This window comes from Nilaparvata lugens, chromosome X, assembly GCF_014356525.2.
Source record: "Nilaparvata lugens isolate BPH chromosome X, ASM1435652v1, whole genome shotgun sequence".
Classification (NCBI taxonomy): Eukaryota; Metazoa; Arthropoda; class Insecta; order Hemiptera; family Delphacidae; genus Nilaparvata; species Nilaparvata lugens.
This window is the reverse complement of record NC_052518.1, coordinates 42997596-43022495: the sequence shown is the minus strand read 5'-3', so window position 1 is coordinate 43022495 and position 24900 is coordinate 42997596. Positions and strand designations below refer to the sequence as shown.

The window sequence follows — 24900 nt, the reverse complement described above, 5'->3', positions numbered from 1 at the left end:
TGAGGTATAGAGTGGCCTCCCATTCACCCTATCTAAACTCATATGATTACTTCCTATAAGGATTCCTTGAGACAAAGGTTTTTGAGACTCATCCAGCAACAATACATGACTTGGAAATGCGGATAAAACAAGACATTCGTGCAATAACACTTGAGGTGTTACAGGGTGTTGGTGAGAATTTCAGTGTGTGTCTTTAACAATGTGTGCAAAATGATAGTTGCTATATTACTCAGGTAATATTCAAAAAGTTACACTTTTCCTGAAAAACCAAAACTTCCATTCGTGTTCTTACGATTTGTTGGAATATAGTACTTGAAAATATTATCCGTGAATTTTATTTTAATACCTGAAATAGTACTTTTATAATACTACAGTTTTATAATATTAATTTGAATAGGTAACACGATACAAATAGGTGAAAAATCACTTAGTAACTTACATTATTTTCCGAAATTTTCTGTGACTGCGTCACTATTGAGCACAAGGATAATATCCCATAATTGCTTCTCATATTTCACTGTGGCACTCGGTATCACCTGTCACCAGTTTTAAGCTGCGGATGCCAGCAGTTTGCTGCCATCCGCAGCTGATTTTCAACTTCCCTGATAAAAACAAAATGATCTCATGTTTTGATGGAAAGTGAGGTCTTCAAGTCTGTACCACTAAAGTGATGATTTGGAACCTGTGAACGTTATTATTTCTCATGTATTGTGGGTATGTGGCAGCGAACGTGTGATGAATTCTCTCATGAATAATAATAGTTTAACAGTTGTCCTTTTTTAATAATATGATCATTGAATCATAGATATTCCCTGAAAAATAAGGATTGATCTTATTATAATCAGTTGAACGATATGACTGACAAACGTTTTAAGAGGAAATCTGGTTGATTTTTTTCATGGTTCAACTCAGATGATTTAACGAATCATTTTTTCCCCAGAAATACTAGATCTCAAGATGGATCTACATCCAAATATAGATCTCATATCTCATAGATCTTGTATATTGGGTATTGATACCATCTGAATATTTCAGATAATCATATAAAAATATAAAATCTCAATTGTAGGAAAATCATTGATTGATTCATCCTTAATTGATTTGTTATTTTCCTCAACCGTTTCCCCACAAGAATAAAAATGGCACAATATCAAGAAGCAAGTGAATTACATTCAAACGTTCCAGTCACGTAGATTGTTATATGTATAATTCATTGGAATTGGTACAAGTGTTGAATGATTAATTGTAACTGTGTACAAAAACTCAAATTCTTGAAGTATCCTTTTGTTTTCAAAAATTGTGTTTTTTATAAAGTTCTTAGAAACAAGAGGGTCCTATGGAATAATATTTTGACTTTTCTCATTATCTTAAGAAATGCAAGTGTTGCTTTTTTGTCAAGAGATACATCAATGATCTTAGTTGGAACGTTACAATTTATTAGCAAAATAAGCAAAAACGATTTGCTCTATTTAGTCCAGTTCCATCAGTAGATGACCGGTTAGGAGATTTTTCCAGTACATAAGGTTGTTGACACGATAATATTAATAAGTGCCATTTCCCATTGAGATGAAGGCATATTCCAGTGTTGTGGCAGGCGGTAGTGATCGCTCGTGATGACACACTCACTGTGATTCTTGGAAGTAGATCTGTTTGTGGGTGGGGAACCCCCCCCCCCCCATGGGTAAACAGCTGTTGGTGCTATAAAAGCGAGAAGCCGGTGGCTGACTCTTGCAATGGGCAATGTGCACTCTTCTGTCGACGACAGTCGCTCTCCCTTCACTTGTGCTTCTATTACTACTCGTGGCTGCTTCGGCGTCGCCTGCTTCACTCTACAAACGTCATCTTCCTACTCCTGATGTCTCAAAGGTGTGTGTGTTGTGTCTGTGACATCTTGTGTATTCTTGGATGTTAGCCTACAATCTACAATCCTATACTCTGATGTAGCTTCCAAATTGGAATACATTGTATTCTCTTTTTTTTAGGTGTTACACAAATTTACATCAAATCGAGTATAACTAAAACCGGTATCAATTGATAGGCCATCACTGCTACGTCTCCTATTGTTTCTGGCATCCCTCATCTCATACCCCGCAAAACCTACGTAGTTGATCCGGTATTAGGACTGGAGATTACCGATTTCAACATTTTGGCACGACAACAAAATAATGAAAAAGTTACACAGTCTCTATTCGTCGGAATCTACCTGAAATTCCAAATCCATCTTGGTGTAATCAATGAGGAATTATACACAATGGAATAGAGAATATAATTTCAAAGAACAGCAATCATAATATTCTTGCAACGTTCCCTCTCTATTAATTATTATATATCATTAATATTTTCGTGAAATTCAGTGTAGTCAAGTTTAGTAATTGAATTTCATGCATAATTTTATTGTGAGAGTCCGGTTCTTAATCTATCCACTGATATTTGGAACAGTCTAAATAATTTCCTTCTATGTAAGTGCAATCCATTCAATTAGCTATTTTCACCAATAAGTTAGCTTCAAACTGGATGTACTATTATTTACCAGCCAGTACTTGTCCCAATCCTGAATCCTGACAGATGCTTAGTCATGCCGACAGAGTGATCTGAATTATTTATTCAAAATTTAGAAGATCATTTTTCCTCTATTTCCCCTCAATATTCGTACATGGATTGCAAGTATAACAATTTATGTTGTATCAAGAAGACTGTAATACACTCCATTACTATTCGTGGATTACCAATATTTTTAGTTTTTTGTAGTTATTATAGAACTCTGAATGGTTACTTGAAAGTGTGCACTCTGAATCGAATCCTAGCTTTCTAGTCGTGACCCTATTTTTTCTGACATTAGTCGTGACCCTGGGTCCCAGGGACCCACTTCTTTCATATTGAATATCTCAATATATTTCAAGATATAGAGTTATTCTATGATTCTAATACGTCCAAGGGTTATTGATGAACCTAACGAGCACTTATGTAAAGCAGAAATCGATCTTTATTATAATTATAAAAATAAACTTATAAAACCTTGCATTTTTAGGGTAGTGAAAAGTAACGTTTGGTAAAAGTAACGTTTTTATATAAAGTGAACAAAAAAATATAGTGATGAATACTATGATGGATCTAACATGCAACACTACAAGAAAGATGAGGAAAAAATTGGAAGGTCATAGTTCACTCTTAGGGTAGTTTTTACCCTACCCTCAAGTTCATGTTGCACAATCTATGCAAAACTTACGAAATTATAGTCATGAATACTATTATAAATCCTAAAACCTACATGAAACACTACTAGAAATCATGAAAAATATATAACGTCATATAAAGTTCACTCTTAGGGTAGGTTTAGTATCCCTGGGATCACATGGAGTTCATTGGTTTCAGTATCATCCTACTCAGGGTAAGTATTCTCATCTTGAACTATGAATTTATTTTTATCATCACTATTGTCATTGAAATAGAAATCTATAAGTCAATTTGTACATTATTCGAAGTCTCTGTTCAAAATGTACATGTTGACTGCTTGAATCCAACAATCACTATTGTATAAAAATGTGCATTCGAAAAAAAATGAAAAAAGTTAAAATTGAAGTTTGAGTAACCTCATGATTTTTTTCTTGCCTTTTTTCATCTATCAAAATGAATGAGAGGATAAAATAGCTATTTACCTATTGTTGATGTAGCTCTTCATTGTTATAGCCATTGTTATTGTAGTTAATTACCGCTAAGTCATTATAGGGCATTATGTACTAGTACCGATTTATAGAAGTGATGTGGATGAGTAAGTTTTACTACACACACATCGATTTTTGTTCGTACGATCTTTTGCCATCCCTCTGAATATTCTATTAGATTAAACATATGATGTATGCTTTGGCTGTATTTGGCCTTTGAAACACTTTTGAGGTATTAAATATACTCGCATTAGATTCACCTTAACTTACATATAAATATCACATCAATGACTCTCATAATACAAAGTTTTATGAACTATCACTAAAAAATTGTTGGTGAGAGTATACATTTTTGCGCAATAATTAGGAAGTTCTAGTGCTCTTTTATCAGTGCATCTTAAAACTGGAATATTTCACCATAAGCTTCAAGATTGATACGATAGAAATTGGAGTTTGCAGACCAGTCATAGTCAAGATGAATGCACTAAAAATTTATTGCCTCATTCATGATCCAAAATTGATTGTGCTTCAATAAATCGCATTCAACCGTGAGTAAAATGCAAATTATCGCTGAAAGTTTATATTAATCATTCAGCTTTGACATGCGGATCCAGAGGAACTAAAACAGGTTTAAGTAAGTAGGATTCGGATGCCCACAGATAGGCCTACTACAACCCACACATGCACCTATCACATTTTATATTCTTGCACAAGTAAGCTGCTTAGTATATAATATATTGATAAAAAGTATCTGATTCGATCTATTGACGTGAGACCATTCATGGGAATCTATATATAAAATAAATCCATCAGACGTTTGAATACAATGCTGTCATTTAAAAACACTCCGTTAGGCATCTCGTTTGTAAATAGTGTAGATTGTCATTGTCAGCTTTCATGAAACATGAAGATTGCCAAGAGAAGAGCATGACTATAAAGAACCTAGACTTTCATGAATATCATGAGACAATTTTTTTTACAGGTATAGAATGTTGTCTTAGTAAAATTCAAAATGTACTTCTCTGGAGTGCATTAATTTTGCATGATGATCTCCATTCAATTTCTTATGACAAAACCACTCGAACAAAAAGGCTTAGGATCCGCGGATGATTTGAACTGTTGATGAAAATAATGGAATAGTGAAGAAAATCATGGAAGGGGATCATAAACAATGTATAGTTTTACGTTTCCACTTAATTCGACTTCAAGACGAAAGGGAGGCAAAAGGTTGAGAACCACGAGAGAGAGATAGAGAGAGACAAAGAGAGAGAATGAGAGGAAGAAAGAATGAGGGAAAGAGTGAGTAGAGTGTTTTGAGAGATTACATTCTTTATACAGTGAGAGTTTCATTCAATTTTATTGGCAAAAATCTAAGCTCATATGGATAGCACTATATCATCACAGTCAGTGTTTTGCTTTGAAAGAAGCTGATAAATTGAATAATAATATAAAATGCTTTAAAATTAAATTTGAAGAAAATGGTTGAGATCAAGACAAGAACAATTCTACAAATCAATGGGATGATACTGAAGGTAAAATATTGATACATTTGTAGATAATACTTTTGATTTGAATATTGTCTAGTTCTTTGTTATTTTATAGAAGATTTATAATACTCTTTTTACTGTTCCACTCAGTGGTGTATATTCAAACTCATTATCATAGAGGATTAAACAGTAGGCACTGGTTTTTTCTGAGAAATTATTTGTTGTTTCTAATGTCAACTTTATGTCTATTGCACCAGATTTCAATAGTTCATTTTGCTTACTACAGTCTATAACAACCAATGGTGCATATTCATCAAATGTTTTATACTCAATTGATGTACTGCTGTTATAAGGATAGTATTCATTTTGGAATTCAGAGAACATGTGATACAATAAATGTTTATTACCAACAATATTTTCATAGGGGAATGATTGAGCATTTAAATAGAGATTAACATTGTTCAGATTACAGAAATCGAAATGTGACCTGTTAGCAGTTATAACATTTTTCCTATTCTTTTGAAATCCAAGAATAATGAATCTAGGTTTCAATATGTTTGAAGTTGTCTTAACTGTCCATTGAAGATTGGTAGTTTCAGGTAATTGTGGAAATTCATGCAATTCCCATGATCTGAATGGAATGGTAATTGGTATATCACTATGTGTTAAACTCAGCAGATCAAGACGAACAGTGTCAGAAGCATGTATATAGGGTACTTTCCATTGTAGTTTTGTAATATCAATTTTCACCGATTTTGCTGTCTCTGATTCAATACAATTTAAGTCTGATGATGATCTTAATAGAACAATTTCCTGACGAACATTTAATAGAACTTTTCTATAGTCTTCCATTACACCTAACCACATATCCAGAGGAATGCAAAAGCAGAATTTATCTAAACTTTTCCATCCAGTCAACTTCCATCCTGCATTCTCCATAATTTTTTCATTGAGTTTTGATTGACGTAGATAGTTTTTCATGGTTGTTGTCAATCCTACATTACGTGTGCGATCAACTTCAACCCCTCCCAATTCATATCTGATTTCATCAAATAGGTATGCAACTCCATTATTGATAAGTGAAAAGTCCTTGGTTTCAACATCATTCTTATCTTTCACTTTGATTTCGCCTTCAATTATGAGAAAACTTCTACTTGGAAGTGTATAAATATCTTCTTGTTTTAAACTAATTCGAATTTCATCATTGTAATTAAATGTCTGTTGAATATATGGTGTGTGAGTGATATACTCATATTTGGTAATACTCTCATCAAGATGTACACTCTGATCAACAAGTAATATATCCGACTTGACTTCTTTCTTATACATTTTTATTATATATTTTTTTCTTCTCAATACAACCTGAGGTGAGTTTTCAAGTAGTTCAGTTAAAGGCAGAGGGTCAAGATCCCCCAACCCCCCCCCTGTGGTGGGGGGGGGGTTTAGAGCTGAGGTTTGCTTAAGAAAGGGTCTCAACATAAAAATGCTTGTTGCTCAGTTTCAGAGTTAGGATCCCTTGACAAATAATAGACTTACTGAAAAAAATTATTCTTAGTTATTCAAGAAATTGGATCTAATTTTTCTGTTCAATCTTGACAAATGGAAAAAGTTATTCTTGGTTTCTTAGTTATTGGATCTAGTTTTCCCATGAGATCCTTATTTTCTGTTCAATCTTGACAAATGGATTCGTTATTAGATTTACTGGAAAAAGTTACTCTTGTAGATTTTTTGTAAAATTAACGGTTTCTTAGTTATTCAAGAAATAAAAAAAAGCTGGATCTAGTTTTCCCATGAGATCCTTATTTTTTGTTCAATCTTGACAAATGGATTCGTTATTAGATTTACTGGAAAAAGTTACTCTTGTAGATTTTTTGTAAAATTAACGGTTTCCTAGTTATTCAAGAAATAAAAAAAAGCTGGATCTAGTTTTTTTTCTCCAAAAAAGTGGGAAATCTTCATTTGAGGTTTATTGTGAGATTAGGGGTATGGCTAGGTTAGGTTAGATCGGATTACATTGGGTTGGGCAAGGTTAGAACCAAGAATCAGATTTGGGGCAGATTTGGGGGCAGCTTTGAGCCAGGTTTGGGGCAGCTTTTCTTCAGCTTTTCTTCAGAAGTCTCACTTTACCCCTACTAATAAGTATTAGAATTTAATATAACTCACTATCATTCGATATCGTTACCTAGAAAAGATAATGTAATATTCAAACATAAACATTTTCTACTATGGTATGAAATTCAAGCACATTAATCCAATGAGCTTCCTTCAATCACATCTTGAAACATTACTCATCATTTCACCTGAAATTGAGACTGGGGTTGAAAATAGCTTGCGTAGGGAATCATACTCTTCCTTCCCAACTTCTGGAACGTCTGCTCTCCTGTAAGAGTCAGCCTGTCTGTTTAACAATCAATTTCAAGGCGGTCAAATTTAGTAGATGTATTTTGACATCTACTAAATTTGACCGCCTTGAAATGAAGTGATTGCATTTTCGTCCGATTCGTTTATTGTCGCTCCTGGAATTGCTGTTGTTAGATGACATCACTTTACAGCGGTTACATTGAATTAATATTTGTATGTACGCTCAACAAAGAATATATGCAACAGGGAATACTTCACATACTGCACACTCTACAGGTTTGTACAGTTTAAACGCAACATATAATCATAATAATAAGTTATATAATAATTTATAGAATAAATATTTAGTAATTGTCATATTAACATCAGTAATTGGCTTAATATATGATAATTTATGGAATAAATATTAAGTATTAGGCTTATGATGAACATTTAAAAAAAACTTAATTTGAAACTTCATTATGATCACAATCATCTCTGTTATATTTTTGATAATTTTAATTAATTGATTCACAAGACAGACTAATTCTTCTTGAAATTAAAAGTTTAATTTGAGAATAATTATAATAATAGAGGTTTTTTTTAGTAAACAAGACTTGGGAAACTTTTGCCGTATAACCACAAGCGATTTATTACTCAAGTGTTAACTCGATTGTCAAGTCAAGAAGAAACTGTTCCATTTTTTACCCTCGATGACACATCTGTGTAGACCAAAAATACTCGGCCAAAGATACATTCCAGGCTTAACCCTCATCGGGTGCCCACGCATTAGCGAATTCCTTTTGACTGAGTTGAGTTATATAGGGTATGTATACGAAACTTCCCACATGGGAGGTTAGTCAGAGCGTTGTTAGTAGTCGATGTTGTGTGCATTGACGGTTCAACGTCAACAGAGTGAGCCGTTCAAATTACAATAGTGGTTCCTACCCTCCCTCCCGCAATAGGTCGCGTTCATTCATTGTTCAGCCGTAGCTGAGGGCTGAGGGCAGATAGTAGAGAGTAGAGCAGAGGTTTCTCTTGAATTAGAATCGATTAGGCAGTGTATGTCGCACGCGATGCTACAAGAGTAGTTCTCTTTATTGGGTCTCTTACGTTGTGTTATGAAATGCCTGAAATGTAGTTACGCAACCGACCGAGTGACTGACCCTTCTCCCTTCACAAATGCTCTCCTGCTCACCACTCAAAATAGCTCTCAAGCATCTGTTGGAATCCCTCAGCCTAATTCCTAGTAGGAATAGACTTGCCGGTCTGGAGAGCCCACTCACATTGCTCTAATAATATGAGTAGCATAGCACGAGTCTACTCATTCATCCATTCTGTTCATCATCAACATCTCACTTTACCCGAAATACCTTCCTATTATAGTTTTTAGATAAAAATTGACATTCCTAGTATATTGTTGGCGATCAGGCCAATCACCAAGCAGAGACAAAATGGAGGATTACAATTCGTAATGATGATTTTTATATTTTTAAGTATGCATTAGATTATATTTTTGTCACTGACGCCTGCTATTTTAGACGCCATTACAGAACCTGGAAGTTTTCAAACGTGCGATTATTAAATACTTGTGACCAATATCCTTGTTTCTCATGGATAAAAATTAAATTCAATCAAGATTCTTGGAGTTACATATTTTATTAGATTAGAAGTGATGGAAGAAAATACATATATTAACTGTGTACATTGAAAAAGCAATCGAATATGATTTTGAAGCCTGATGCTGTTTCATGTAGTATTGTAAGAAAGATGATGATGAAGAAGAAGAAGTAGATGATGAAGAAGAATCAGGAGCTAGGAAAACGATGAGAGGCTGCAAAGGATGGATACAATCGTTCTTCCTTCATTTGGAGGCACCTTGAATATGCATCACATGGAAATATTTTACTCGATCCTATTACTGAATGTTTCCTGCAGAATCAACTTCCTATTCGCCAGTACAGCTGGCCCGTTATGTTTCAGCCTAAAATATTATAATAGTACTTCTAACTAGTCGTGAATAGTGCTCATTCCCCTTCAATATGAATTTTCATATTTTCAAGCTCAGACTATACGAGGATTCAGTTGAGTGACTTTAAAGGTAATTAAAAAACAACTGACTATTCAGCTAGGATGTCTTCCGTGAATTTATACTTTAAATAAATAGAAAGTCTTATCCAATAAATAGGAGATGACATTTCAATGAATTGAATAAATGGGAAGTCTCATGTCTTATCCAATAAATAGGAGATAACATTTCAATGAATTTTTATTGATGCATATGTAGCCTACATTGAAATAGCGATCGGATATGATTTTGAAGCCTGATTCTGTTTCATGTAGTCTTTTAAAGAAGAAGAAGATAAGAAGAAGATGAAGAAGAAGAAGAAATTTTAAGATAGTAAAAAGTTGAATGAGTTAGTTACTGTGCTGTAGGTAGGGTGTTCTTGTGTCTGTTGGTGTTGTTAAGTAGTTAAATATCGCACACAATCAATTACGTCGTATTTGTTCTAATTCACTGTAGTTTGTTCGTCATTGACCTAAAAGGGTATTTGAAATCTTGTATACAATTTCATCAGTAGCTACAAGAAGTCCTTGGACTTTGATTAACCTGGGATAGAATTGACGACACGAAAATAATTGAAAGCTTCAATTAGCTATTGTCTCTAAATTCAGACAAATCAATTAATTAGTCTGACTCTCTGTAACTTTGATATGTAGCAGACGACGCTGACAACTCAGCTTGTGGGTGGATTATTATATATCCTATTGGACGGACCAGTGTTTCGTCTCTTCACCTGGTGTCAAATAACTGTATTGTAAGAGCAACGACTGGCTTCAGTTTCCACTTTTGTACTGACTGTGTATCATAGACTGCTCAGGTCTTCCCATCGCTTGAACACAGATATAGGCCTGTGTATATAATATATATATATCAACAGATAAGGCCTCCTGACTGAACTGCTACAAATCCTGTTTTTCTACCCGAGCCGATAAGCACAAATCACTTGATAGCACAGTTTAGCGTCCTCACTGGTTGTCATGGCAACAATATTGTTTTGAAATGGGGGTGCTGTTTAAAGGATAGGGACACGCGCTATTTTTCAAAGTTGTATTGTTCATTGGCGAACTTTACTTACATTTGAGAGAATATTTGACAAGCTTGAGATCTTACATATTTCTCATTACAATTTCCTTTTTGTGACCAATCTCCTTCTACCAGGAGCTTCTCATTCTCCCGCCTTGATTGCTCTCTAGGCTCTACCAAATTCTTTCTTGAATTTTCTGTTCCAAATTATATCTCCTTCATTTCTTCATGAAGCAACAGAAACAAAATGACCAGAACTCGAAGTGAAAATGACAAAGCCAGTGGTCTGCCGCAACAACACCTTAATGATATAAAGAACGACTTGATTAATCCAGAAGTGGCTGAGATTGCAATGACTGTCCATGGAATTATGTCAGGATTATGTGATAGATATTCCAGTGACGCAATTATTGATTTAATTCCAGAAATGACGACACTATTGAATAGGTTTGACGGTTGTATTAAAATGAATAACGATTTGCAACAATGTCTCACGGATATGACTAAGGAAAATCAAGTATTAGTGAGCACTTTGGAATTGGAAAAAATAGAAGAAAACTTGCTTTTGAAGAATCACTACAATGTGAAGAGATAGCAGAAGATGAAATAAAACAACTGAAAATTGAAATTTCAAGCTTAACTAAAAGTCAGCTATTATTAAAAAAGAAATAGAGGTCAGGGATGCGATTATTGCTCTTTTAAGATCTGACTGCGAGAAATTGTCTCTTACAATTCAACCGAATATTAATGACAGAGAATCTGTTATACCTAAGTACTCTTTCAGAACAAAAAAGAGTGCTCCCAACACTTCAGTGCGAACTTAGAATAGATTTTCTATTTTAGAAGTACATGATCCACCGGATATTCTGCCTGATGAAGAGGTAATTCAGAGTGAAGAGCTGGCTTCTACACCTAATCTAGCAAAACGTCCACAAAATAAAAGGTCTAGGTATATGAACGTACGTCTTCACGCTGATAGCCAGGGCAGGGATGTCTATTAGTACTTCAATGATAAGAACCACACATTCTTTGGTATGGTGAAACCAGGTGCTCGATTCAGAGATGTGGTTGATGGAACTTTCCAACCGAATGCCAAAGACGTAAGTGTCTTCTTAGCTGGAAAAAATGATTTTGCCCATAATGAAAGAAGAGAACTTCACAGCTCTCTTCGGAGTAAGCTGTGGCAGCTGCAAAATGGTCGATCCAGACACGCGATTGTGTTCTCCGTGCCACACAGACATGATCTACCAACATGGTCAGTCATCAACAAGGAGATTCACAGGGCTAACAAAGAAAATTTCAACTTATGTAAGCATTTTGGTAATGTAACTTTTATAAATATAAGTGATATGGGTCGAAGATTCCACACAAGAAATGGTCTGCATCTGAATTCCATAGGGAAAAAATATGTTCGTGATAGAATCCTAAGTGTGACAAACATGCTGGCTTCTGAAATGGAAAAATATGCCTGAGCCTTTACCTTTAAAGTATGACCGTGAATCTTTTTTAGAGTTGGGCTAGAGCCCAACGTTTTGAATCTGTCATGCATTGTTTTGAGATTAGATGGAGTTAGTGCAAATTGTGTTAGAAATTTAGTACAAAATAATGTATGTAGTGAAGATAATGAGAATGATCTTGTGATAGCTACTTCTCCATATTGTAAATATCTAGAAAAAATCACTTGAACCATATTTCAATAATGCATCAGAATTGTCAGCACCTACCATCACGCCTTGATTTGTTGAGGATAAATTTAGAAGAGATAGAACCTCAGATACTAGCTCTATCAAATACAAAATGTCGGAAGCAGAAACAGAAATGCTGAATTTACCTAATTATTGCTTAAGCTCTAAATTTCCTAGAATCAATAGTATAGGGGGCGGGGTCATGATCTTACTGCATAATAATATTGTTTCCAAATGTAAACCTGTAAACTTACCTGCAATTGCATCTTGCAATGAAAAAGGATTTGAATGATGCGTTTTGGAATTTTCACTAAACAATATCAGATTTGTACTGGCATGCTTATATAGAACTCCTCAGCATTGTTATCTTGACCCTTTTCTAGAAAAGCTAGAGATCTAACTTGACATTTTATGTAAGAAATATAAATATGTTGTTTTAGCAGGAGACATAAATATAAATATTTTAGAGGGAGATAATGTTTACAATAAGTTCATGAACGTTTTAAAAATGTTTAATATGAAATACAAGGTTGATTTTCCTACTAGAATTACTGCTACCTCCGAAAAAGCGATTGATAACTTTATCACAAACATTTATGATGATAGTTTAACGTATCTGGTATAATCACCCATATATATCAGATCACGACGCCCAACTTCTCGAAATCCTGAATGTGAATAGTTTTTTATATGAACCAAGTAGGAAACTGCGTCAGAATCTTAGTGAATGTTATGTAGACATGTTCTACAAACAGCTGTTATTTTTGAACTGGATTGAAGTTTTTCAATCTCCAGTTACTGAAAAATTTAATACTTTCATGTCGCTTTTTTCTTATTACTTTAACATTAACTTTCCAAAACTATTCAGAAATGAAAAAGAGTACAGTAATGAAAAATTGTCTAGTGCTGAGGCAGTTAATGAAAAGAAGGAGCTTTTAGAGTAGGAGAACATATTCAGACAGTATAAATCAGAGGATGTGAAATTTCAACTTAAATCCAAAAGGAAAGCTTTGAAACTCATTATGCAAAAATATTTTGACAAGAAAATTTTTGATGCAAAAAATAAGAATCGAGTAGCCTGGAAAATGATAAAAGCTGAGATAGGCAAACAACAAAATTGTAATCATTCAAATATAAGTATAATAAGTAATGAAACGCATACAACTGATCCTATTAGAGTAAGCAATATATTTAATGACTTTTTTGCCACAGCAGTGGAAATTTTTGTGATACCAAATATTCCTGAAAATAATGATGGACCTGTATATTTCCCAAACATTCAAAATTGCCAACCTTCTCCGAAATTCAAATTTGAAACAATTTTAGAATCTTAGTTGAAGGAAATTGTTATGAATTTTGAAAATAAACTCTATTATTGGATGACATACCAATAACAGTGGTAAAACAGATTCTGCCAGCTATAATTAAGCCATAATTACATATAATAAACTCCTCTAATTTCAGGTAGTCCAGGCAATGAATGCTCAAAAAAGGGTATAGAGGGAAAAGTTTGGAAGACAATTTTTGACCCTGCAGTTCTGTTTAGGGTAGTTAGGAGGTTAACATATCAAAAGTCTCCACCACTACCCCCTGTGCTAAGGGGATTGGGGTGGTTCAAAGGTATAATTTTTTGGTTTCTTGCATATAACTCGAAAATTATGCAAGTTACGGAAGCCTCAGCTGACGTCTTTCACTATCTCTATGGAGACAGCTAAGATTATGATGTTGATTAAATAAACAATCATTCTTTGTCTGAGTTTGAATGAGACGTTTTATTCCTATCTACTTAACTGGTGCCGAAACCAAAATATTATCTTGTATTTTCAGTTGAAGTTAATAGGAATTTTCGGATAGATTTTGAAAATGCCAAGGAGGAAAAAGGAAATTGCATCAAATATTGAAATTACCGGGAAAGAACCACCACTTATGGACGTGAAATGTCTCATGAATTTGATCGGATCAATTCAGGAGTTCCAAGGAGAGGTAAAAGAACTTAGTCTATTCTTGGAGAGAATGGATGCCATCCATTCTCAAATTATTGACAGCATTTTGATGAATTAACAACTACAAACCTGCATTCGTTTTTCTTGTCTAGAATAAGTACATCAATTATGGTTGATTTGGGAGTATCGTTCAGTTCATCTTGGGAGGATGTTAAAAAAGCCCTTAAAGAACGTTATGCAGGTGCAAGGAAATCAGTCTCTGCAATGGCAATGAGAGTGTTGGAATTGAATCGTGATTTGGGAGAGTCAATTGGTAGTTTTGCCAATCGGTTATCGCAATTGGTTAAAGAATTGAAATCGAAAGTTTTAGATTCGTGTAATACTAAAGAGGAAGGGGTATGGAGAAATAAAATCTATGAAGAGTTATCAATGGAAGTTTTGTTAAGAGCAGCTTCGGAGCGAGTATGTACGAGTGTGAAAATTGCAAAACCTCAGTCTTTAGAAGAGACTATTCAAATTGTCAAAGATGAGGAGTCTCATTGGAAAGAAGCTAGTCATAGACACTCAAATTGGAGAGTGGTTGAGAATAAGAGAAGATATTCATTTAATAGTAGAACCTCTCCTGTTTATGGTAACAGATCGAACCAGAAATGGAGAACTGATGTAAAGGGATTGGTTACTAATGGGAAAGGAAATAGAAAAGAAAGAGAAGGGAAATTAGCACGAAACGAGTGTTGGGAGTGTAGGGAAGAAGGGCATTTTGCCAGAGAATGTCCTTATATTTATAGAAAGGAGGTTACCCCAAAAAAGAATTTTGGAAGAAGAGAAGTAAATGCTTTGAGGAGGAAGGAAAATCGCAAAAAAAATTTGGAAGGTAGTTCTGATGGAGAGAGTTTAACTCACTCCTCAGATAGTGAAAATAGCTGTTACCGTTATGAAAGTCAATATCGAGAGAAAAATGAAAAAGAAGGGCCTGAATTGAAGGAAAATAAATCAACCAAATTATCGACAAAGAAAGGTAGGAATAAAGATTGAGGATTTCGGATGAGGAATATAGGTAGCAAGGAACAAAAAGTGGATTGCAAAAAAAGGAGAGCTACCTATATTTTATGTGAAGAGTTGGGATGTTTATTGCTTGTATGATACAAGATCGGACAGTACAATAATTTCGGAAGAAGCATTAATAAAAATTGATCATAGTTTGAAAATAGAAGGGTGTTCTTGTGAAATGTTAACTTTGACAGGAAGAAAAGCTTTAAAAGGGGAAGTAGATTTAAATCTGTTTGGATTGATTGGTTTTAAAAAAATTATGAGAGTTCATGTATCAACAGGAATAATGAACAACAAGTATGATGTGATAATTGGTTGTGATATGATGAGAGATCTTGGAGCTGCTCCTATCAATATAAATGGTCAATGGATAATCAAGTTGGGGGATAGAAATTATAAATCGAAAAATTCAATTGCTAAGGAAAAACATTTACTAATGGGTTCCATTGTGAGAGGAAATTGTAATGAACAATTTATAGACAAGGAACAAGAAAAATTAGCATTCTATATGCTGGAAAAGTATAAGGACACTTTATATAATGAAGGAGAGAGTCTGACAACAACAGGGAGAGTTCAGCACTCAATTCAATTAAAGTCATCAAAACCAATATTTATAAAAGCCAGAAGGTATCCACATGCAATGAAAAAAATCATTAGAGAACACATTAAGGATATGCTAGAACAGGGCATTATAAAAAAGTCTATCTCTCCATTTTGTAATCCATTATGGGTTGTACCAAAAAAGTCTTCCCCTGGAGAACCGCCAAAACATAGGGTGGTTGTAGATTTCAGAGTTTTAAATGATCAAACAGAGTTGGAGAGATATCCCCTTCCAAGGCTAGAGGATATGATTGACAGAATGCACGGAGCTAAAGTTTTCAGCACTCTGGATCTAAAGTCAGGATACCATCAAATAAGAATGAATCCAAGGGACATGGAGAAGACAGCATTTAGCTTTGAGAGAGGACATTATGAATTTACAAGGATGCCTTTTGGGTTGAAAAACGCAGTACCAACGTTTCAAAGGCTGATGGATGAGTTTTTAGAAGACATAAATGAAGAAGCAATACAAATCTACATGGATGATATCATTGTGTTCAGCAAGAATCTCGAAGATCATAAAGCACATCTCACACAGTTATTTGAAAGAATAAGGAAGTTTGGCCTTAAGCTGTCAAAGGAAAAAACTAACTTGTGTCAATCTGAAGTGAAATTCATGGGTCATGTGATTTCGGAAAGTGGAGTTCGTCCTGACAGCCAGAAAATTAGTGCAATTAAAGACATTCCAATTCCAAAGAATTTGAAAGAGATAAAAACATTTTTAGGCATGGTCGGCTATTATAGAAAATTCATTCACAAATTTGCACAGATGACTGAACCATTAACAAACTTATTAAAAAGAGGTGTGAAGTTCCACATATCATCAGATGTTATCCAAGCAGTTGAAAAGTGTAAAGAAGCAATTTGTTCAACGCCTATACTTCAGTTTCCAGATCTTCAACAACCCTTTACATTAACAACAGATGCTAGTGGGGAAGCAATAGGAGGTGTACTATCCATAAAATGAGAAACCGGTTGCTTTTGCAAGCAGGAAACTTACTCCGGCCGAGAGGCGTTATAGTAAAATTGAAAGGGAATTTCTTGTTATTGTATGGTGTGTTGAGAATTTTAGACCATACCTTTACGGAAATGAATTTGTGCTAAGAACAGATCACATGCCACTTTTATGGATGAATAAGCTGAAAGAAACATCCGCCAGGATAACCAAGTGGAAAGAAAAATTGGCTGTTTACTCATTCAAAATTCAACACATTAAAGGAGTAGATAATGTAGTTGCTGATTGTTTATCTCGGAATATAAATCCTCAACAAGTGAAGCAAATTAATTTGGAAGTGATGGAAAATTGCATTATAAATGATAAACGTAATCAAATAATTCTTGAAAGACAAAACTTTGGAGGTATAACAAAAACTACCCATCGTTATGGCCCAATTCATACTTATACAATTACAATTGGCCCTCAGGCGACAGATGATGAACTGAAACATACAACAAAGCAGTTGATGGTAAGGGGGAAAGTTTATTTTATATTTTCCAAGGAAAAAGATTTTATTGATAAAATTAAGAGCTTTCATAAAGATGAATGCTGGGACTCAAAAATACACTTGATAATTTGTGATAGACAAGTTAAAACAGTTGAAGATAGAAGAGAACAACAAGAAGTTGTAGAACAATATCACATTGGAAGGACCAACCATAGAGGGGAAAAGGAAACGTTGCAACACCTGAAACGGCAGTATTATTGGCTGAATATGGCCAAAACAATAAGAAATGTGCTGGCAAAGTGTGCAGCATGCAATATAGCAAAATATGACAGAAAGCCTTACAAGACGCCTCAGATGGTCACACCTACTCCCGCAAGACCAGCAGAAATAATTCAAGTTGACATTTTCTATTACAATAAACTGAAGTATCTTACTACAATCGATTGTTTTACAAGGCTTGCTTCTGCATGGATTTTAAAGAATAGAACAGCCAAGTGCATGGAACAAAATTTACTAGCATTTTTTGGGCTCTTCAATACCCCCAACATGTTGTTAATGGATAAAGGAAAAGAATTCGACAACAATCGGATCAAAAAACTTTTAGAGGAACTTGGTATCGACAGCCACTTCACTACAGTAGGACATCCGCAATCTCATGGAATGATGGAACGTTTACATAGCACGCTAACTGAACATTTGCACTTATTAGAAGTTGATAGAAACATCTGTGGGGAAGAAGCAATGGCAAGAGCTATTCTGGCATATAATAGTAGCATACATTCTTCAACAAATTTTTCACCATTTGAGTTAGTTGAGCATCCAGAGGAGCATAGAGAAGTGGAGAGAAAAATCATGAACGAGAAAGTTCGGAGGACAAAAAAGTATAATTTGGAGGTGGCTGAAGACATGAATAAAATAAAAGTAGGTGACATAATCTTCAAGAAAAATCATCACAAGAGAACGAAATCGGATCATAGATTTGTTGGACCATATGAAGTGATTGATCTACTACATAGGAACCGAGTGGAGGTAAAAAAGCAACACAACAATGGACGAGGTAGACATGAAATTGTCCATTTGAGTGAGATTAGAAGATCGAAAAGGAACTATAATGAAGATGAGTAAGGAAAGATTTCCAAAATGTTTTTATTATGTTGTTTTCCATGTTTTGTTTTTATGAGTTCTATTTACATCTCTATAATAGAGATAGTAAAGACTGGAGGGGGGTTGTTACGGAAGCCTCAGCTGACGTCTTTCACTATCTCTATGGAGACAGCTAAGATTATGATGTTGATTAAATAAACAATCATTCTTTGTCTGAGTTTGAATGAGACGTTTCATTCCTATCTACTCAACTTGCATTTACAGACATGACTATTCCATAAGGAATAAAAGCTTACATAATTTCCTACAATATTGATCTCACAACTTTTTCTATATATCTTTTACTTTTCGAAATATCTGCTCTAAAAGATGTGACATTTTTGAAAAAAAAAACACATTTTCCTTCAATTTTTTGCTATTCTTGCTCTTATAACTTTTTGAATATCGATGGGGAAAATCCATGCTGATCATGAGGCTATAGAGCATCAAATTCTCTTCAATTTGATGTATGATTTCACAAGTCTACGCACATCCTCACGACTGTTGCGGCAGCTTCAGTGTTGAGTGTGATATCTTGTCTAAAACACAATTTTTGACTTGACATCTTTGTTGAGACCAGTTAGGGGGTGAACATATCAAAAGTCCCTATCCCTACCCCTTGTGCTAAAGGGATGAGGGTGGTTTAAAAGTTGAATTTTTCAATGTTTTGCTTACACGCTCATATCTTGAAAAAAAATGCGTCCAACCGACATGACTAACTAACTATCCAAAAATGAAGCTTAATGAATTCCTTAAAATATTTGTTGTGTAGTGATTTGTGATATCCCCAACAGTTTTCGAGATATACGCTCTTAAAAGTGTAAAATTGTTAAAATAACAGCTTTAAATCATATTGTTTGATGTTTCAGGGGTTACAACTCTCCAACAATGCATCGTAAAAATAAATGCTCACGGTTAATTTGTAGAGCTTTGTTTTCTCTTTGATTCTATTCCAAGTTTTCCTTCTATTGTTATAGCAGATTCAATGTGGGGGGTGAAATTTTTAACTCTGCAACAAGTGTCAACTTAGCAGTTCCACACCTTCAATAGATGGGCTAGAGATGCGTATTTCGGCTATGTTTACCTCTCAACTAGTCTTCATTAAGCTACAAAGACAAAAATTGTGTACCACATGTTCCAGACTCAAATTTCATTGTCAAGTGATCAAGTGTTACAAAATTAAAATTTTGCCCCCCAAATTGAATCTGCAATAACAATACAAGGAATACTTCGAATAGTGAAATAATACATCAAATTGAAGAGAAATCAAAGCTCTACAAATCTACTGTGAGCATTAATTTTTACGATGCATTGTTGGAGAGTTGTAAGCCCTGGAACATCAAAAAATAGGATTAAAAGCTGTTATTTTAACAATCTTACACTTTTAAGAGCGTATATCTTGAAAACTGTTGGAGATATCACAAATCACCACAGAACAAAAAAATATTGTAGGAAATTTATCAAGCTTCATTTCTGAATAGTTAATCATGTCGGTTGAACGCCTTTTTCTCAAGACATGAGCGTGTAAGCAAAACATTGAAAAATTCAACTTTTTAACTACCCTCATCCCTTTAGCACAAGGGGTAGGGATGGGGACTTTTAATATGTTCACCCCCTAACTGGTCCCAACAAAGCTGCAAAGTCAAAAATTGTGTTCAAAACATTCTCTCCAAATTTCTTTTCAATCCTTTTCATTCCTTTTCATCTTTGAGAGCGGATATTTCGAAAAGTGAAAGAGATATAGAAAAAGTTGTGAGATCAATATTGTAGGAAATTATGCAAGCTTTCATTCCTTACAGGATAGTCATGTATGTAAAATTCATTATTTTCGAGTTATATGCGAGAAACCAAAAAATGATACCTTTGAACCACCCCCACCCCCTCAGCACAGGGGGTAGGGGTGGGGACTTTTGATATGTTCACCTCCTCACTACCCTAAATAGAACTGCGGGGTCAAAAATTGTCTTCCAAATGTTTCCCTCTTAACACTTCGTTGAGTGGGCTAAAACAGTCAGTCGACAGCAGTCGAACGAAACGGTGGCTTCTTCTTATCGTTTCGATTAGAGTTGCAATGAGATAGGTAGTTTAAAATTGTATAGGAGCTTTATAACTGTGCTGCATAACCTAGAAGTGATCTAAAACTTATATTGAGTGAATTTGGGATTATTTATTGTTGAATTCAAACGTTATTGGCGGAATTATAAAAGACTTTTTAAATAGTTCTTTTTTTAACGTAAATCGCGAGTATGTCTATGAGCGGAATTTGTCAACTGAGCGTGGTTAGAGTAGAAAAGGACAAGATTGGATGTAAAAAGTGTGCTAATTTTTTTCATGGAAAGTGTGTGAACCTAACAGCAACGGAGATTGATTTGCTTAGTGATAAATCATGGATGTGTAGCACATGCACTGCAGAGTTCCGTTTATCGCGTGGTAGTGAATCCTCGACTCCGGTTCGAACAAAATAATGATAGTATGAAGAGTTCACTGACTATTGATGATGTTACTACTCGGCTGACTGATGCCCATTTGGATCAGATGTTGGCTGAGTTTAAAAAGGATATCATTGAGAGTCAAAAAAAAAAATTATAAAGACCTTTTAAAATCAATGGATTAACTACAACGAGATTCTAGGTAGACAGGATGAACTCATTAAAAAGCAAAATGAAATTATCCAGCAACTACAAAAAGAAAACGAACTTTTGAAAAATAAATTTGCAGAGCTTGATGCTTTTGTCGAGGACTAGGAACAATATTCAAGGCGTAACACTATTGAAGTTTTCGGCATTCCGGAGTCTCAGGGGGAAAATGCGGAGAATTTGGTTTTGGATGTTTGTAAGGAGCTGGGAGTCAAAATCAGTGCTGAAGCAATCAGCGTTGCGCATCGCTTGAAAAAATTTGGCAACCAGAGGTCGGCGGGCATTATTGTGAAGTTTGTACGAAGGAAGGATGCGGACGAACGTCTTCTTAGAAGGGGCAAGGATAAGCGTAATCTGACGGCACCAGATGTGGGGTTTCCTGGCGATAAGAGTCCCATCTTCATAGACCAATCACTGGCACCAGGTAGGCGTAGATTGTTCACAGCAGCGAGAAAAATCAGAACACAGGAAAATCTTTGATATGTGTGGATTGATCGGTCGGGAGTAATTAAAATGAGAGCAACCGAAAACAGTAGAGTGATCTCCATAAGAACGCAACAAGATTTGACTGCATTTTTGTCTTATTTGCAAAACAAACAAGATTTTAAGAAGGTCAATTGATTCAATGGTTTCCAATTTGGAGCTGATGATTGATTGATTTATTTTTTATAATTCTAATATCATACTAAATGAACATGAATGATAATTTTCATTTATTATTGTGGAGGGTGTTGATTGTTAGAATATTGATCGGAATTGATCATAAGTTTTAATCAGAATATTTGATTTACATTGTGTTAAGCTGTTTTTTTTCTTGCGGTAAGACCACTCACATTGTCACATTTGTCTGGTAGAGATTATCTCGTTGTAGAGCCGAATTGAATGATTTCCTCTCAACTGTTGATAACTATATATTGGTGAAAGTTGAGTAGAACGCTTTATCTGTAAGGATGTTTTTACGATAGTACCGTTGAATATGAACACAATAATATCAAGAGGCTACTGTTTCAAGATTACGCTCATCTCTGATAATATCTAGCTAGTTGTACAGCACATCATTGATTGAAGTGCAGGATATTTATTCCACTCAACTGCTACTAGCATATATATCAGAAATACTCGTAGACATTTTAATATTGTCTTGTTTTTATTTTTTTTCTAATTCTTTATGTATCAGGCCTATACTTTCAGAAAAATCAAATCTTTCAGACTATCAGCTGGGAGGTAATGATGGTAGCATAAACCTTCCTCATATATTATTCTTTCCCGTTTTCATGTAGATAACACACATCGCAGATTATTATGTTTTTTTTTTAGTTTGCAGAGGAAGTTTTGGATAGCAGCCTGTTTCTTTTTCTTTCCAAGTATTATATAGTTTGCTCTATCCAATAAATGAATAAATAAATTATATATGTTGGGGGTGAGAATGTGGACATTCAATCCAATCAATGAAGAAAAAACTTTTTCCTCCACCTACTGTCAAAAGTACTTACTTTACTCCCTGAAACATGATACTAAAGTGTCACTTTTTCGCTCTCGGTACTAAAAAACAGAAAAACTCCCTACGGAGTAAAAGTGACTCCATTTAAATAACATGGGAAGCATCTCTATTTTAAAAACGTACATTTGGAATAGGTCAGAAGGTCTAAGCTCAGATGAGGAAGCATATAGAGTAGTCATTAAACCAACTAAATTCAATACCTCAACCAAACATTTGATCGATATATAAAATTTATGTTTGTATACTGAAATTATTATTACAAACTTCATATCACTATACTAAAAAAAATGTATATATTTTTTCCTTTTACTCCATGTCATTCAAAATATCAGCCAACGAATATTACTTATTAACTAATCAAATTTGAAAAGGATATTATAATGATGGGTTACATTAATATATGTTATTTGAATAATAGAAATGGATCGGATGATTACCTGGGTGTGTTATATTCTAATGGTCTCTATAATAGTATTCAGAGGCCCACTAGAGAAGAGTCTTATAATAATGTGTTGGTTTCATCTTGTTTGGACCATGTAAATGTTGAAGTGAACAGTGAAAATTCCTATATAGATTTTCTGGTTGAGAATAAAATATCGGATCACTATTGGACAGGGGTGGAAATAAGTTCAATTGAATATCCACTTATAGATAGCATAGAGAACGAATATAAAAATATTATTAGCCCTAAAAAAGTAAATGAATTAATCCAAAAAGAGAACTGGTGGCCAATACTAGATTTGAGAGACCCATTAGATATATATAATGTGGTCCTTGAAAAATTTAACAACATCTATGATAAAAGTACTATTAAGGTTAAAATAAATAAAAAAAAAGAACAGAATCCTTGGTTTAATAACAATATCAAGCAATTGGTTGAAAATAAAAATCTCACATGGCAAAGGTTGAAGAGAGATAGAAATAATGTGGAATTAAGGAATCAATTAAAAACACTCAGAAACGAACTGACAAATAAGATTTGTATAGAAAAAAGAAATTATTACTATAAATTGTTTTCTAAAAACTTTAATAACACAAAAAAAAACTTGGGAAATTATCAATCAATTTATCAATAGAAAACCAAAACCAACAATAATAGATTCAATAAAGAGTGATTTTAAAGTGATAGATGATAAAAGCATACAAGACTTGACAGAAAAATTAAAAAATAATTTCAAATCAGCAATTGAGGACATCAATGATGGGATGATAGGACAAAAATTTGATTTAGCACATAGTTTTAATTATGGAAATTATACAGTAGGAGAAAGATTAAGTATGAACTTCAAAAAGATGAACTTAGAACCACTCTATTGGGTCATTAATAAACTAAACAGAAAATCACGACCAGGTCCAGACAAGATCAAACCACAAGATTTGATCAATAATGTATTTTACTTGAAATTGATATTGATACACTTAGTCAACAGAATTTATGGGACGGGAGTTATACCACCACTTATGAAGGTAACGCATCTTAGACCAATCTTCAAAAAAGGTTCAAAAAAAGATATGGGATGTTACAAGCCAGTGGGTTCGGTTTCAGTTTTCATGAAGATTCTTGAGCATTCCATAGGTGCACAATTGCATTAACATCTAAACATACATAGAATAATAAATGAGAGTTAATTTGGTCTTATCCCCGGAAAATCAACAATTGATTCATTAGAGAATATGACAGGTGACATAAATAGATCTTTAAATGGAAATAAAATAGCTGTATTTGTTATATCTGTAATAGCTAATTTGTTATAGCTGAAACAACCGACCTGACAAGAGCTTTCGACATTGTTAATTATGAAAGCATGATTCAGAAATCAATAAGAATAGGTGTTGGAGGCAAACTACTAAGGTTATTCAGTAATTATTTCGTGGATAGAACTCTGCAAATTGGAATATTTACCTACATTAGTAGCAGTTATGAACAATCATGCGGATTGATTCAGGGTAGCATACTATCACCGATTTTATTCAATATTTATGTAAATGATTTCGCAAGCCTGAAATTTAAAAGTAAAGTTATGCAATATGCTGATGATAATATTTTATATATAATATATAAAGATTTAGGAGCAGGGTTGGGTTTAATGCAGAAAGATCTGGATTTGGCAATTAAATATTTCTTTAATAATAATTTAAAATAAATTCACAAAAGACTAGAGTAATAGTATTCAGGAATCAGAGACTTGATGTCAATGAGAATGAATTTGTTAACTTAATTGGTCATAAAGCAGAATGTCTAGATAATCCACACATGAACGGATGTGATTGTCAAAAACTTGATTTTTGTGACAGCTTAAAACATTTAGGAATAATGTTT

The 24900-nt window shown here is 34.1% G+C and overlaps 1 protein-coding gene across 2 annotated transcripts in view; it reads left to right on the top strand.

The window, feature by feature from the left end:
* The first annotated feature begins 1730 nt into the window (after positions 1 to 1730).
* The window catches only part of LOC120354897 (protein DVR-1), a 217292-nt gene continuing 194122 nt past the window's right edge, over positions 1731 to 24900 (top strand). Inside the window, exons 1-2 of one of the 2 annotated variants that reach the window (XM_039442971.1) lie at positions 1731 to 1866; positions 1983 to 3388. In XM_039442971.1, the coding sequence (XP_039298905.1) occupies positions 3353 to 3388 (36 nt within the window). In that variant the 5' untranslated portion in view covers positions 1731 to 1866; positions 1983 to 3352. The remainder of the gene's footprint in view (positions 1867 to 1982; positions 3389 to 24900) is intronic. The other variant, XM_039442970.1, reaches the window with a different exon arrangement.